Source organism: Panulirus ornatus, chromosome 32 (genome assembly GCF_036320965.1).
Source record: "Panulirus ornatus isolate Po-2019 chromosome 32, ASM3632096v1, whole genome shotgun sequence".
Classification (NCBI taxonomy): Eukaryota; Metazoa; Arthropoda; class Malacostraca; order Decapoda; family Palinuridae; genus Panulirus; species Panulirus ornatus.
The window spans coordinates 8,869,331-8,883,006 of NC_092255.1; the positions used below are offsets into that span (position 1 = coordinate 8,869,331).

The 13,676-nt window shown below is 40.6% G+C and overlaps 1 protein-coding gene across 1 annotated transcript in view; it reads left to right on the plus strand.

Annotated features, from left to right (window-relative positions):
- Positions 1–6,173: 6,173 nt before the first annotated feature.
- LOC139759042 (ectonucleoside triphosphate diphosphohydrolase 3-like) overlaps positions 6,174–13,676 on the plus strand; it is a 245,723-nt gene continuing 238,220 nt past the window's right edge. Inside the window, exon 1 of the mRNA XM_071680944.1 lies at positions 6,174–6,329. Within this exon, the coding sequence (XP_071537045.1) occupies positions 6,253–6,329 (77 nt within the window). The 5' untranslated portion in view covers positions 6,174–6,252. The remainder of the gene's footprint in view (positions 6,330–13,676) is intronic.

The following is a 13,676-nucleotide window of genomic DNA, read 5'->3' on the forward strand; positions in this document are numbered from 1 at the left end:
ATTCAATTGGGAGGTGAGTTTGAATGGAGAAAAACTGGAGGAAGTGAAGTGTTTTAGATATCTGGGAGTGGATCTGGCAGCGGATGGAACCATGGAAGCGGAAGTGGATCATAGGGTGGGGGAGGGGGCGAAAGTTCTGGGAGCCTTGAAGAATGTGTGGAAGTCGAGAACATTATCTCGGAAAGCAAAAATGGGTATGTTTGAAGGAATAGTGGTTCCAACAATGTTGTATGGTTGTGAGGCGTGGACTATGGATAGAGTTGTGCGCAGGAGGATGGATTTGCTGGAAATGAGATGTTTGAGGACAATGTGTGGTGTGAGGTGGTTTGATGGAGTAAGTAACGTAAGGGTAAGAGAGATGTGTGGAAATGAAAAGAGCATGGTTGAGAGAGCAGAAGAGGGTGTTTTGAAATGGTTTGGGCACATGGAGAGAATGATTGAGGAAAGATTGACCAAGAGGATATATGTGTCAGAGGTGGAGGGAACGAGGAGAAGAGGGAGACCAAATTGGAGGTGGAAAGATGGAGTGAAAAAGATTTTGTGTGATCGGGGCCTGAACATGCAGGAGGGTGAAAGGAGGGCAAGGAATAGAGTGAATTGGAGCGATGTGGTATACCGGGGTTGACGTGTTGTCAGTGGATTGAATCAAGGCATGTGAAGCGTCTGGGGTAAACCATGGAAAGCTGTGTAGGTATGTATATTTGCGTGTGTGGACGTATGTATATACATGTGTATGGTGGTGTGTTGGGCCATTTGTTTCGTCTGTTTCCTTGCGCTACCTCGCAAGCGCTTGAGACAGCAACAAAGCAAAAGAAAAAAGAAAAAAAAAAAATTAGTGAAGGTCTGTACAAATTGGATAACTTCATGGTTGATAGAATTTTTAAGTAGTTCACCTTCTTGTCCACATGCTACGTTTATGATACGCTCGTTGTCTGTCCTGGACAATCACTCGTTTACTAAATCGTGTCCTAGATACATCTCTTCATTGTTTATCAACTGACTGTTGTATTTCTTACTTGTATCTCCCCTGATGATGTGATTATTATACTAGAGTGCAGTTAGAAACTTATTGTGTTTCATTTTCCCCGTGTACTCATAGGAATATACATATATGTATATATGTTCCCTCAAAGGCCCAGTTCTCTGTTCTTAACGCTACCTCGCTAACGCGGGAAATGGCGAATAGTTTGAAAGAAAGAAATGTATATATGCATGTATTGGTATTTATTTATACATGTGTGTATATGAGTGGATGGGCCATTCTTCATCTGTTTCCTGGTGCTACCTTGCTGACGCAGGAAACAGTGATCAAGTATAAATATATGATCAATGATAAATTTTTTGTCAGGAATGTAATCCCCTTTCTCACATATATTTCAATTACACATACAGTGACTTTCTACCAGGATGAAAGATATCCAGAAACATAACCCTATTGATCTGTGAGGACCTCCTGTAATACTGCATGTCAGAGGACTCAAGCCTGTCATGTACAGACTTGCTCCTAATGCAGGTATATCATCAACTTATTACCGATATTATAGATGTGAAAATGGTCAACTAAACACATAGGTCCCACTCATTGCAACAGAGACAAGATATTGAATGGCAAGAATGCTCAAGCTAATCCACCTTTGACACACCAGAAACATTGTCAGTCTCTCTCACCAGAAAGGTGCAGTAAGCTAGACGTATGGTATTTGCAGAAATGGATGGAAGTATGTACTTCTTATGTTTGTTTCCTTTTTCATTGTTTGAGAAATCAAAATCCTGTTAGTGTACTGAGTCTATATATTTCAGAAATGATTAGTTTTGTCAGATGCATCAAGTCATCCATCCACCATTATCTGGTTAAAGCAGTTAGATGACACACCGCTCATGCAGCATTTCTCCCTTCAGCTGAGAGGAGATATTATATTTATGCATCAGCAACATATTTGTCAAATCCTGACACCTAATAACTGACCAACTTTTGCACCAAGTAGATAAGAGCATCCTAGCACCATGTAGATAAGAGCATCCCAGACTGGCCACCCCTATTAGCCCCAACGACATCGGTTACTGACTTCACGTTTTTATGGAGTCTTATCCACTTGATGTCTTCACCATACGTGGCCTATTTTAGTGGCAATTTGAGACACTGCACCATGGTAGCTTAGGTGACTTCATTAATGTCAACTTTGTTGCTTAGATATTGCCACCCGTTATCTCTGAGCGTATGATCATTGTAACTTAGTACTTCCACTCAGAACACTGGCCATCGTGACTCAAATGCTCTTTTACAATATACTGATGAAGTACATGTCGACATACATATCTAGTATTAGCAGATTAGATCACCGCAGACATTGGCTCAGATGCAGAGACATTGTACATTGGTTGTAGTTACGAAAACACTCTACAAGTGTTACATTTACCATGTACCCAAAAGCAGAACAGCTTAACCATGGTGGTGGATACTTCAAGGCAGAATTATGTACCACCACCGTCCCACCACTGATACTTTAGAAACTTATAGAGAAGATCCCTTGGATGAAAATTTTAGGGTGTATCATGTTAAAGTTGATGACCAAATTGGTATGCAATCTTGTGTCCGCTGGGACTCGTGGGATAATTTCACTGACACCATTAATCGGAAAATTTCTCTTGCCCGTATGTGAGAATACATAACTGCATTACAAAGAAAACAACCCCTACCCAAGTACACCATTCTTCACTTAATATGGCTGATCATTCAGGATTGGTTCTCAGTCACAGATACAGTCTAAACAATAACTAATAACCAAAATGATCAATGCCAGCCTTATTGAAGAGCCAAAACATCTGAGAATAATGACTCAGTACCAATCAACAGTTAAGGAACTTCAAGTTTTTCTCAGGGGTAAAGCATCTCTCTGGTTAACATGGGCTCTGCCAACTCCACACTATACCTAATAGCAAAGTTTCCAGAAAACTTCCTTAGACTCTGCAACCTGTGCTTGCTGAAGGTACCTCTACTTTAACTCTGGAAAAGGAGCACCATTTTTCCTGTTCTCAAGCCCTGCTTGAAGAACAGTCATTTTCTCTTACTTTTTGCTTTTGCAAGGTGGTGGAGAGATCCTACTCCAACAGCTGACTTATTCCTCTCTCTTGGATCTCAATGGATGCTTTAGTGGCAGAAATACCCATCTGTACATTGCAGATCTGGAGGCAGTACTTCTTATAGCTCCATGGACTGCCTTTATTGACCATAGAAGGGACTTTAACATTCCTAATAACAATGTCGTAGATGTGACACTTTCTTTTTGGAGGGTAAAGGATCAGATATGCAAATTGATCTGCTGTTACTTTCACAACAAACATTCCAAAGTTTACTTTAGAATTGAACAAAGCCCTAATTCCAATCTCACCTTGGGACACAACAGGGGTAGTGTTGAGCTCCTTCCTGCTCAGTATCTTGATGTGAAGACCACTACAACTGTTGATCAGTCACCATATGGGAGAGAGTAATTAGCCTTGTGGATAGCATTTATATCCACACAGCAGACCCCTGTCAACAACAAGAACAACTTTTTGTTCCACAATGCAAACTTGGACTGTTAACTAAACCCATCTGAGAAAAGTTGTCTCCCTCCCACCCCCATCCAAGGCTCACCTAACATATATATGGGAGGGGATTATCATTCCACATACCACTGACTATGCCCACCTGGGGGATTCCAGCTGTTATTCACACATCTGGGATCATTACTTAAAAGCATTGTATATGAAGGACATCCTTGACTATCATCAGTTATGGCTCTACCAGCTTCCAGAGCACTTCCATCCCAGTTTCCCAAACAGTATGTATTACTTATTGTGACTGTTTATACTGCCTTGCAGCTCTTCCAAATGAATTTCTAAGACTCTTGAAATACAATCTCTCCCAAAAAGTTCAGTGATTACCATTTGAAATAACATTCTCATGAATTAGGTTTTATTTACAGAACAAACCTCAAAACCTGCGTATGTGGATATCACATGTCCAGTGACATGATTTGTCACATCACTACCCTGTGGTATTAAGAGGGAAAGAATTATTCTGTTAAACTGATTTTGATGTTAATGAGACTTGATTATTTAGAAAAGAATGTCTTTGAGAGTGTACATTTCCTACAAAGATAAGATACATCAGGATTCAATGCTTATTTTTTCTGTTTTTATTAATAGCATTCATTGTTCAATATGTATATTATAAAGTTTTGCTTCCTGGAATGTGTATATTGTAGTTTTTCATTGGTATGATATTCCATACTGTCTGATCAATAACAAAACCTCCAAATCTCCATTAGTTACATTATTTGATTTATGCATTTTTTTATGTGACCATCTTTAAGAATGTAACTTGCTTAAATTTAGAGACCCTTGTTTATTATTATATCTCATCCTCATGCATCTGGGTTCCAAATTAGAGTTGATTTGCTCATTATGATATGTTAAATTTGTTTTTTGGTTGAATGTAAACCATCCTCTATGGTATGAATAGACATTGTGTAATAACTCCCAACTTGAAAGTCTTTCTAAAGAAGTTTGTTGACATTCATAGTGATAAGTAATGAACTCTTATGTTATTTTGGAATGCTAAGTTGACTGTAAGTATGTGTTTAAATTAATTTGATAGGTTACTGTTCCATGTTAGAATGTGAATAAGGAGGATAGGTACGATGAAGAATGTTGTGAGAAAATGTGGAGTGTGAAAAACTGTGATATATTGGAAAGGCAAATGAATGAAAATATGATAAGATGTTATGATCATGTGAAATGTATGAGAAGTATTAAGTCACTCATAAAGATATATACAGTTTAATTAGATTAGGAGAGATACATAGTAGATGAATGGAGCTGTTTTGTATGTGAAAATGTGAGAATGGAGTCTTTTGATTTGCTTAAGTAATCACCTAGTGTGCAAATTGAAAAATTTGAGGCATGTATATTAGAATGGAATTTCATGTTTCACTTTGATAAGTTAGACATTAGTTGAGGATTTGTGTGAATGAACTTATAGGCTGTACACGCATAAGCCAACCCATGTGATTAGGAATAAAGTTTACAGTAACAGTAAAAGTAAAAGTAAAAGTATTTATTTATTTATTTATTTTGCTTTGTCGCTGTCTCCCGCGTTAGTGAGGTAGCGCAAGGAAACAGATGGAAGAATGGCCCAACCCGCCCTCATACACATGTATATACATACACGTCCACACATGCAAACATACATACCTATACATCTCAATGTACACATATATAAACACACACAGACATATACCTATATACACATGTACATAATTCATACTGTCTGCCTTTATTTGTTCCCATCGCCACCTCGCCACTCATGGAATAACAACCCCCTCCCCCCTCATGTGTGCGAGGTAGCGCTAGGAAAAGACACCAAAGGCCCCATTCGTTCACACTCAGTCTCTAGCTGTCATGTAATAATGCACCGAAACCACAGCTCCCTTTCCACATCCAGGCCCCACAGAACTTTCCATGGTTTACCCCAGACGCTTCACATGCCCTGGTTCAATCCATTGACAGCACATCGACCCCGGTATACCACATCGTTCCAATTCACTCTGTTCCTTGCACGCATTTCACCCTCCTGCATGTACAGGCCCCGATCACTCAAAATCTTTTTCACTCCATCTTTCCACCTCCAATTTGGTCTCCCAATTCTCCTCGCTCCCTCCACCTCTGACACTTATATCCTCTTGGTCAATCTTTCCTCACTCATTCTCTCCATGTGACCAAACCATTTCAAAACACCCTCTTCTGCTCTCTCAACCACACTCTTTTTATTTCCACATATCTCTCTTACCCTTACATTACTTACTCGATCAAACCACCTCTCACCACATATTGCCCTCAAACATCTCATTTCCAGCACATCCACCCTCCTGCGCACAACTCTATCCATAGCCCATGCCTTGCAACCATACAACATTGTTGGAACCACTATTCCTTCAAACATACCCATTTTTGCTTTCTGAGATAATGTTCTCGACTTCCAAACATTCTTCAAGGCTCCCAGAATTTTCGCCCCCTCCCCACCCCGTGATTCACTTCCGCTTCCATGGTTCCATCCCCTGCCAGATCCACTTCCAGATATCTAAAACACTTTACGTCCTCCAGTTTTTCTCCATTCAAACTTACTTCCCAAAAGTAAAAGTATAAGATATTAATTTCTTTTTGCAGTCTGATTTAGCAACAGTTGCTGCCCTGGATATTGGTGGAGCATCTATGCAATTCACTATGGAACTAACACAGGATGATGGATGGAGAACAGCAAATCTCACACTCTTCAGTCAGACTCATAAGTAAGTGTGTTGTTTTTATACATTGTGCATTTTAAAAGATATGTTGCTGTTACCAGGCTCTGAATGCTTAAGGTTTTCCAATGAGTGAAAATTCACCTTTGGTAAGGCTTTACTATTGGGAGTTCAGTCTGCTCAAAGAACCTCTCACTCCAAAGGAGTCTACATTTCCATGTTGCTGGAAGTAGTGCATGCTTGGGCTGCAGGAACCATTAGAAAGGTCCTAGGTAACACCATGACTTTTTCATGAAAATTGGTCTTGGGGTAATTATGAATAAATGAAATATACATATGACAGGTAGAGACTGAGTGTGAACAAATGTGGCAGGCACGGGGGATTGGGGGTGCTATTTCATGTGTGGTGGAGTGGCAATGGGAATGGATGAATTCAGCAAGTGTGAATATGTGCATGTGAATTTATGTATATATCTGTGTATGTATATGTATATGTGCGTTGAAATGTATAGGTATGTATATGTGCATGTGTGGGCTTTTATATATGTACGTGTGTATATGGATGGGTTGAGCCATTCTTTTGTCTGTTTCCTTGTGCTACCTCGCTAATGCAGGAGACAGCAACTAAGGACAATAAATAAATTAATAGATAGATAAATAGATAAATATATTTTATTTATTTTCATTATACTTGGCCGCTGTCTCCCGCATTAGTGAGGTAGTGCAAGAAAACAGATGAAAGAATGGCCCAACCCACCCACATACACATGTATATACATACATGTCCACACACGCACATATACATACATATACATTTCAACATATACATATATATACACAGACATATACATATGTACACATGTACCTAATTCATACTTGCTGCCTTTATTCATTCCTGTTGCCACCCTGCCACACATGAAATGACAACCCCCTCCCCCACACACGTGTGAGGTAACACTAGGAAAAGACAACAAAGGCCGCATTTGTTCACACTCAGTCTCTAGCTGTCATGTATAATGCACCGAAACCACAGCTCCCTTTCCACATCCAGGCCCCACAAAACTTTCCATAGTTTACCCCAGACGCTTCACATGCCCTGGTTCAATCCATTGACAGCATGTCAACCCCAGTATACCACATCGTTCCAGTTCAATCTATTCCTTGCATGCTTTTCACCCTCCTGCATGTTCAGGTCCCGATCATTCAAAATCTTTTTCAGTGCATCCTTCCACCTCCAATTTAGTTGCCCACTTCTCCTCATTCCCTCCACATCTGACACATATATCCTCTTTGTCAATCTTTCCTCACTCATTTTCTCCATGCGACCGAACCATTTCAGTACACCCTCTTCTGCTCTCTCAACCACACTCTTTTTATTACCACACCTCTCTCTTACCCTTTCGTTACTTACTCGATCAAACCACTACACACCACATATATGATGCATTTTGTCAATCTTTCCTCACTCATTCTCTCCATGTGTCCATACCATTTCAACACACCTTCTGCTCTCTCAACCACACTCTTTTTATTGCCATACACCTCTCTACCCCTTTCATTACTTAATCAAACCACCTCACACTACGTACTGTAATCAAAAATTTCATTTCCAACACTTTCACCCTCCTCCGCATAATCTTATGTATAGTCCCTGCCTCACAACCATATAATATTTTTGGAACCACTCTTACTTCAAACATAACCATTTTTGCTTTCCATGATAACTTTCTCGCCTTCCACACATTCTTTAATGCTTCCAGAACCTTCCCCCCATCTCCAACCCTGTGACTCGCTTCCACTTCCATGGTTCCATCCGCCAAGTTCCCTCCCGGTTATCTAAAGCACTTTGCTTCCTCCATTTTTTCTCCATTCAAAGTTACCTCCCAGTTAACATGTACTTCAACCCTACTGAACCTTTTTATAACCTTGCTCTTATCCACATTTACTCTCAAGTTTCTTTCACACACTTTATTAATCTGTCATCAACTTTTGCAATTTCTCACCTGAATCAGCCACTAGTGCTGTATCATCAGCGAACAACAACTGACTCACTTCCCAAGCCCTCTCATCCAGAACAGACTGCAGACTTGCCTCTCTCTACAAAACTCTTGCATTCACCTCCCTAACCACCCCATCCATAAACAAATATAACAACCTTGGAGACATCATGCACACCTGTCGCAGACTGACATTTACTCCGAACCAATCACTTTCCTCTCTTCCTACTTGTACACATGCTTTTCATCTTTGATAAAAATTTTTCTCTACTCTGTAGAACTTACCTCACACACCATATACTATTAAAACCTTTTACAAAGCATCTCAAATAACCCTATCATATATCTTCACCTCATCTGTAAATGCTACATCCAAATCCATCTGTTTTTCTAAGTATTTCTCACATACATTTTTCAAAGCAAACACCCAATCCACACATCCTCTGCCACTTCTGAAACCCCACTTCTCTTCACCAATCTGATTCTCAGTACATTCCTTTACCCTCTTAGTCAATACCCTCTCATATAAATTCCCAGGAATACTGAATAAACTTATGCCTCTGTAATTTGAAAACTCACCTTTATCCCCTTTGCCTTTGTACAATGAGACTATGCATGCATTCCACCATTCCTCAGGCACTTCACCAAAATGCATATTATGTGATGTGAGAAGGAGATGGAATGAGTATTTTGAAGGTTTGTTGAATGTGTCTGATGACAGAGTGGCAGATATAGGGTGTTTTGGTCGAGGTGGTGTGCAAAGTGAGAGGGTTAGGGAAAATGATTTGGTAAACAGAGAAGAGGTAGTAAAAGCTTTGCGGAAGATGAAAGCCGGCAAGGCAGCAGGTTTGGATGGTATTGCAGTGGAATTTATTAAAAAAGGGGGTGACTGTATTGTTGACTGGTTGGTAAGGTTATTTAATGTATGTATGACTCATGGTGAGGTGCCTGAGGATTGGCGGAATGCGTGCATAGTGCCATTGTACAAAGGCAAAGGGGATAAGAGTGAGTGCTCAAATTACAGAGGTATAAGTTTGTTGAGTATTCCTGGTAAATTATATGGGAGGGTATTGATTGAGAGGGTGAAGGCATGTACAGAGCATCAGATTGGGGAAGAGCAGTGCGGTTTCAGAAGTGGTAGAGGATGTGTGGATCAGGTGTTTGCTTTGAAGAATGTATGTGAGAAATACTTAGAAAAGCAAATGGATTTGTATGTAGCATTTATGGATCTGGAGAAGGCATATGATAGAGTTGATAGAGATGCTCTGTGGAAGGTATTAAGAATATATGGTGTGGGAGGCAAGTTGTTAGAAGCAGTGAAAAGTTTTTATCGAGGATGTAAGGCATGTGTACGTGTAGGAAGAGAGGAAAGTGATTGGTTCTCAGTGAATGTAGGTTTGCGGCAGGGGTGTGTGATGTCTCCATGGTTGTTTAATTTGTTTATGGATGGGGTTGTAAGGGAGGTAAATGCAAGAGTCCTGGAAAGAGGGGCAAGTATGAAGTCTGTTGGGGATGAGAGAGCTTGGGAAGTGAGTCAGTTGTTGTTCGCTGATGATACAGCGCTGGTGGCTGATTCATGTGAGAAACTGCAGAAGCTGGTGACTGAGTTTGGTAAAGTGTGTGGAAGAAGAAAGTTGAGAGTAAATGTGAATAAGAGCAAGGTTATTAGGTACAGTGGGGGTGAGGGTAAAGTCAATTGGGAGGTGGTTTGAATGGAGAAAAATGGGGAAGTGAAGTGTTTTAGATATCGGGAGTGGATTGTCAGCGGATGGAACCTGGAAGGGGAAAGTGGATCATAGGGGGGGGGGGGGGCAAAAAATTTTGGGAGCCTTGAAAAATGTGGGAAGTAGAAATTATCTCGGAAGCGAAAAGGGGTTTTTGAAACCCAATATTTGGGTTCCCAAAATTTCATTTGCAACACTTCCCCTCCTCGCATAATGAGATAGTCCTGCCTCCAAAAATGGACCTCTTACTTCAAATAAACCATGTTTGATGATAATTTTGGCTTCACGTTTGGTTTGTTTCGAGTAAGTAACGTTAAGGGTAACCGAAGTTCCTGGTTATCTAAAGCATGCCCTTGGTTGATTAAAGCAGAAGATGTATTTGATTTTTAATGCTTTGGCACATTGACCAGAATGATGTAGAGAATTGACCAAACGAAATTTTACCTGTCGGCAGGTGGGTGTAACAGGAACAAGAGGAGCTCACCCAACCTTGGATCGAAAGATGCAGTTGAAAAAATTTGTTGATCCCTAAAACCCCCCATGCAAAAATATAAAACGGAGGGCAAGGAATAGAGTGACATTAGACTCATGTGGTATTTCACTGTGGGTTTACTTGCTAAATCCAGTGGATTAATCACCCATTTAATTTTAAAATTTTAAAAAGCGTCTCAAATAACCATCAAATCTTCCTCACGTATGTATAATTTGCGTGTGTCACGTTGTAAAGTCACCATCTTGGGCATGCTGAGGCACTTTCTTTTGTCTGTTTCCTTACGCATACCTCTCAAAAACCGGGAGTACAGCTCTGTATTTAAAAAAAAAAAATTTAAAAAAAAATCATAAATTATTATTATTATTATTTACTTTGTTGCTGTCTCCTGCTTTAGCGAGGTAGCGCAAGGAAACAGATGAAGGAATGGGCCAACCCACCCACATACACTGTATATACATACACGTCCACACGCACATATACGTACCTATACATCTCAACGTATACATATATATACACACACAGACATATACATATACACACATGTACATAATTCATATTGTCTGCCCTTATTCATTCCCGTCGCCACCCCACCACACATGAATTAACAACCCGCTCCCCCTCATGTGTGTGAGGTAGCCCTAGGAAAAGACAACAAAGGCCACATTCATTCACACTCAGTCTCTAGCTGTCATGTATAATGCACCGAAACCACTGCTCCCTTTCCATATCCAGGCCCCACAAATCTTTCCATGGTTTACCCCAGACCCTTCACATGCCCTGGTTCAATCCATTGACAGCACGTCGACCCCGGTATACCACATCGTTCCAATTCACATTATTCCTTGCATGCCTTTCACCCTCCTGCATGTTCAGGCCCTGATCACTCAAAATCTTTTTCAATCCATCTTTCCACCTCCAATTTGGTCTCCCACTTCTCGTTACCTCCACCTCTGACACATATATCCTCTTTGTCAATCTTTCCTCACTCATTCTCTTCATGGGACCAAACCATTTCAAAACACCATCTTCTGCTCTCTCAACCACATTCATTTTATTACCACACATCTCTCTTACCCTTTCATTACTTACTCGATCAAACCACCTCACACCACATATTGTCCTTAAACATCTCATTTCCAGCACATCCACCTTCCTCCACACAACTCTATCTACAGCCCACGCCTCACAACCATATATCATTGTTAGAACCACTATTCCTTCAAACATAACCATTTTTGCTTTCCAAGATAACATTCTCGACTTCCACACATTCTTCAACACTCCCAGAACTTGTGCCCCCTCCCCCACCCAATGACTCACTTCCGCTTCCATGATTCCATCCGCTGCCAAATCCACTCCCAGATATCTAAAACACTTCACTTCCTCCAGTTTTTCTCTTTTCAAACTTACCTCCCAGTTGACTTGTCTCTCAACCCTACTGTACCTAATATCCTTACTCTTATTCACATTTACTCTCAGCTTTCTTCTTTCTCACACTTTACCAAACTCAGTCACCAGCTTCTGCAGTTTCTCACCCGAATCAGCCATCAGTGCTGTATCATCAGCGAACAACAACTGACTAACTTCCCAAGCTCTCTCATCAACAACAGACTCCATACTTGCTCCTCTTTCCAAAACTCTTCCATTCACCTCCCTAACAACCCCATCCATAAACAAATTAAACAACCATGTAGACATCATGCACCTCTGCCACAAACCAACATTCACTGAGAACCAATCACTTTCCTCTCTTCCTACACGTACACATGCCTTACATCCTTGATGAAAAGTTTTCACTGCTTCTAATGGTTTGCCTCCCACACCATATATTCTTAATACCTTCCACAAAGCATCTCTATCAAATCTTATCATATGCCTTCTCCAGATCCATAAATGCTACATACAGATCCATTTGCTTTTCTAAATATTTCTCACATACATTTTTTAAAGCAAACACCTGATCCACACATCCTCTACCACTTCTGAAACCACACTGCTCTTCCCCAATCTGATGCTCTGTACATGCCTTCACCCTCTCAATCAATACCCTCCCATATAATTTCCCATGAATACTCAACAAATGTATACTTTTGTAATTTGAGCACTCACTTTATCCCCTTTGCCTTTTTACAGTGGCACTATGCAAGCATTCTGCCAATCCTCAGGCACCTCACTATGAGTCATACATACATTGGATAATCTTGCCAACCAGTCAACAATATAGTCACCCCCTTTTTTAATAAATTCCACTACAATACCATCCAAACCCACTGCCTTGCCAGCTTTCATCTTCCGCAAAGCTTTTACTACCCTCTGTTTATCAAATCATTCTCCCTAACCCTCTCACTTTGCACACCACTTCGACCAAAACACCCTATATCTGCCACTCTATCATCTAACAAATTCACCAAACTTTCAAAATACTCACTCCATCTCCTTCTCACATCACCACTACTTGTTATCACCTCCCCATTACCCCCCCTTCACTGATGTTCCCATTTGTTCCCTTGCCTTACGCACTTTATTTACCTCCTTCCTAAACATCTTTTTATTCTCTCTAAAATTTAATGATACTCTCTCACCCCAACTCTCATTTGCCCTCTTTTTCACCTCTTGCACCTTCCTCTTGACCTCCTGCCTCTTTCTTTTATACATCTCCCACTCATTTGCATTATTTCCCTGCAAAAATCTTCCAAATGCCTCTCTCTTCTCTTTCACTAATAATCTTACTTCTTCATCCCACCACTCACTACCCTTTCTAATCTGCTCACCTCCCACGCTTCTCATGCCACAAGCATCTTTTGCACAAGCCATCACTGCTTCCCTAAATATATCCCATTCCTCCCCACTCCCCTTACGTTCTTTGTTCTCACCTTTTCCATTCTGTACTCAGTCTCTCCTGGTACTTCCTCACACAAGTCTCCTTCCCAAGCTTGCTTACTCTCACCACTCTCTTCACCCCAACATTCTCTCTTCTTTTCTGAAAACCTCTACATATCTTTACCATTGCCTTCACAAGATAATGATCAGACATCCCTCCAGTTGCACCTCTCAGCGCATTAACATCCAAAAGTGTCTCTTTCGCACGCCTGTCAATTAACACGTAATCCAATAACGCTCTCTGGCCATCTCTCCTACTTACATACGTATACTTATGTATATCTCTCTTTTTAAACCAGGT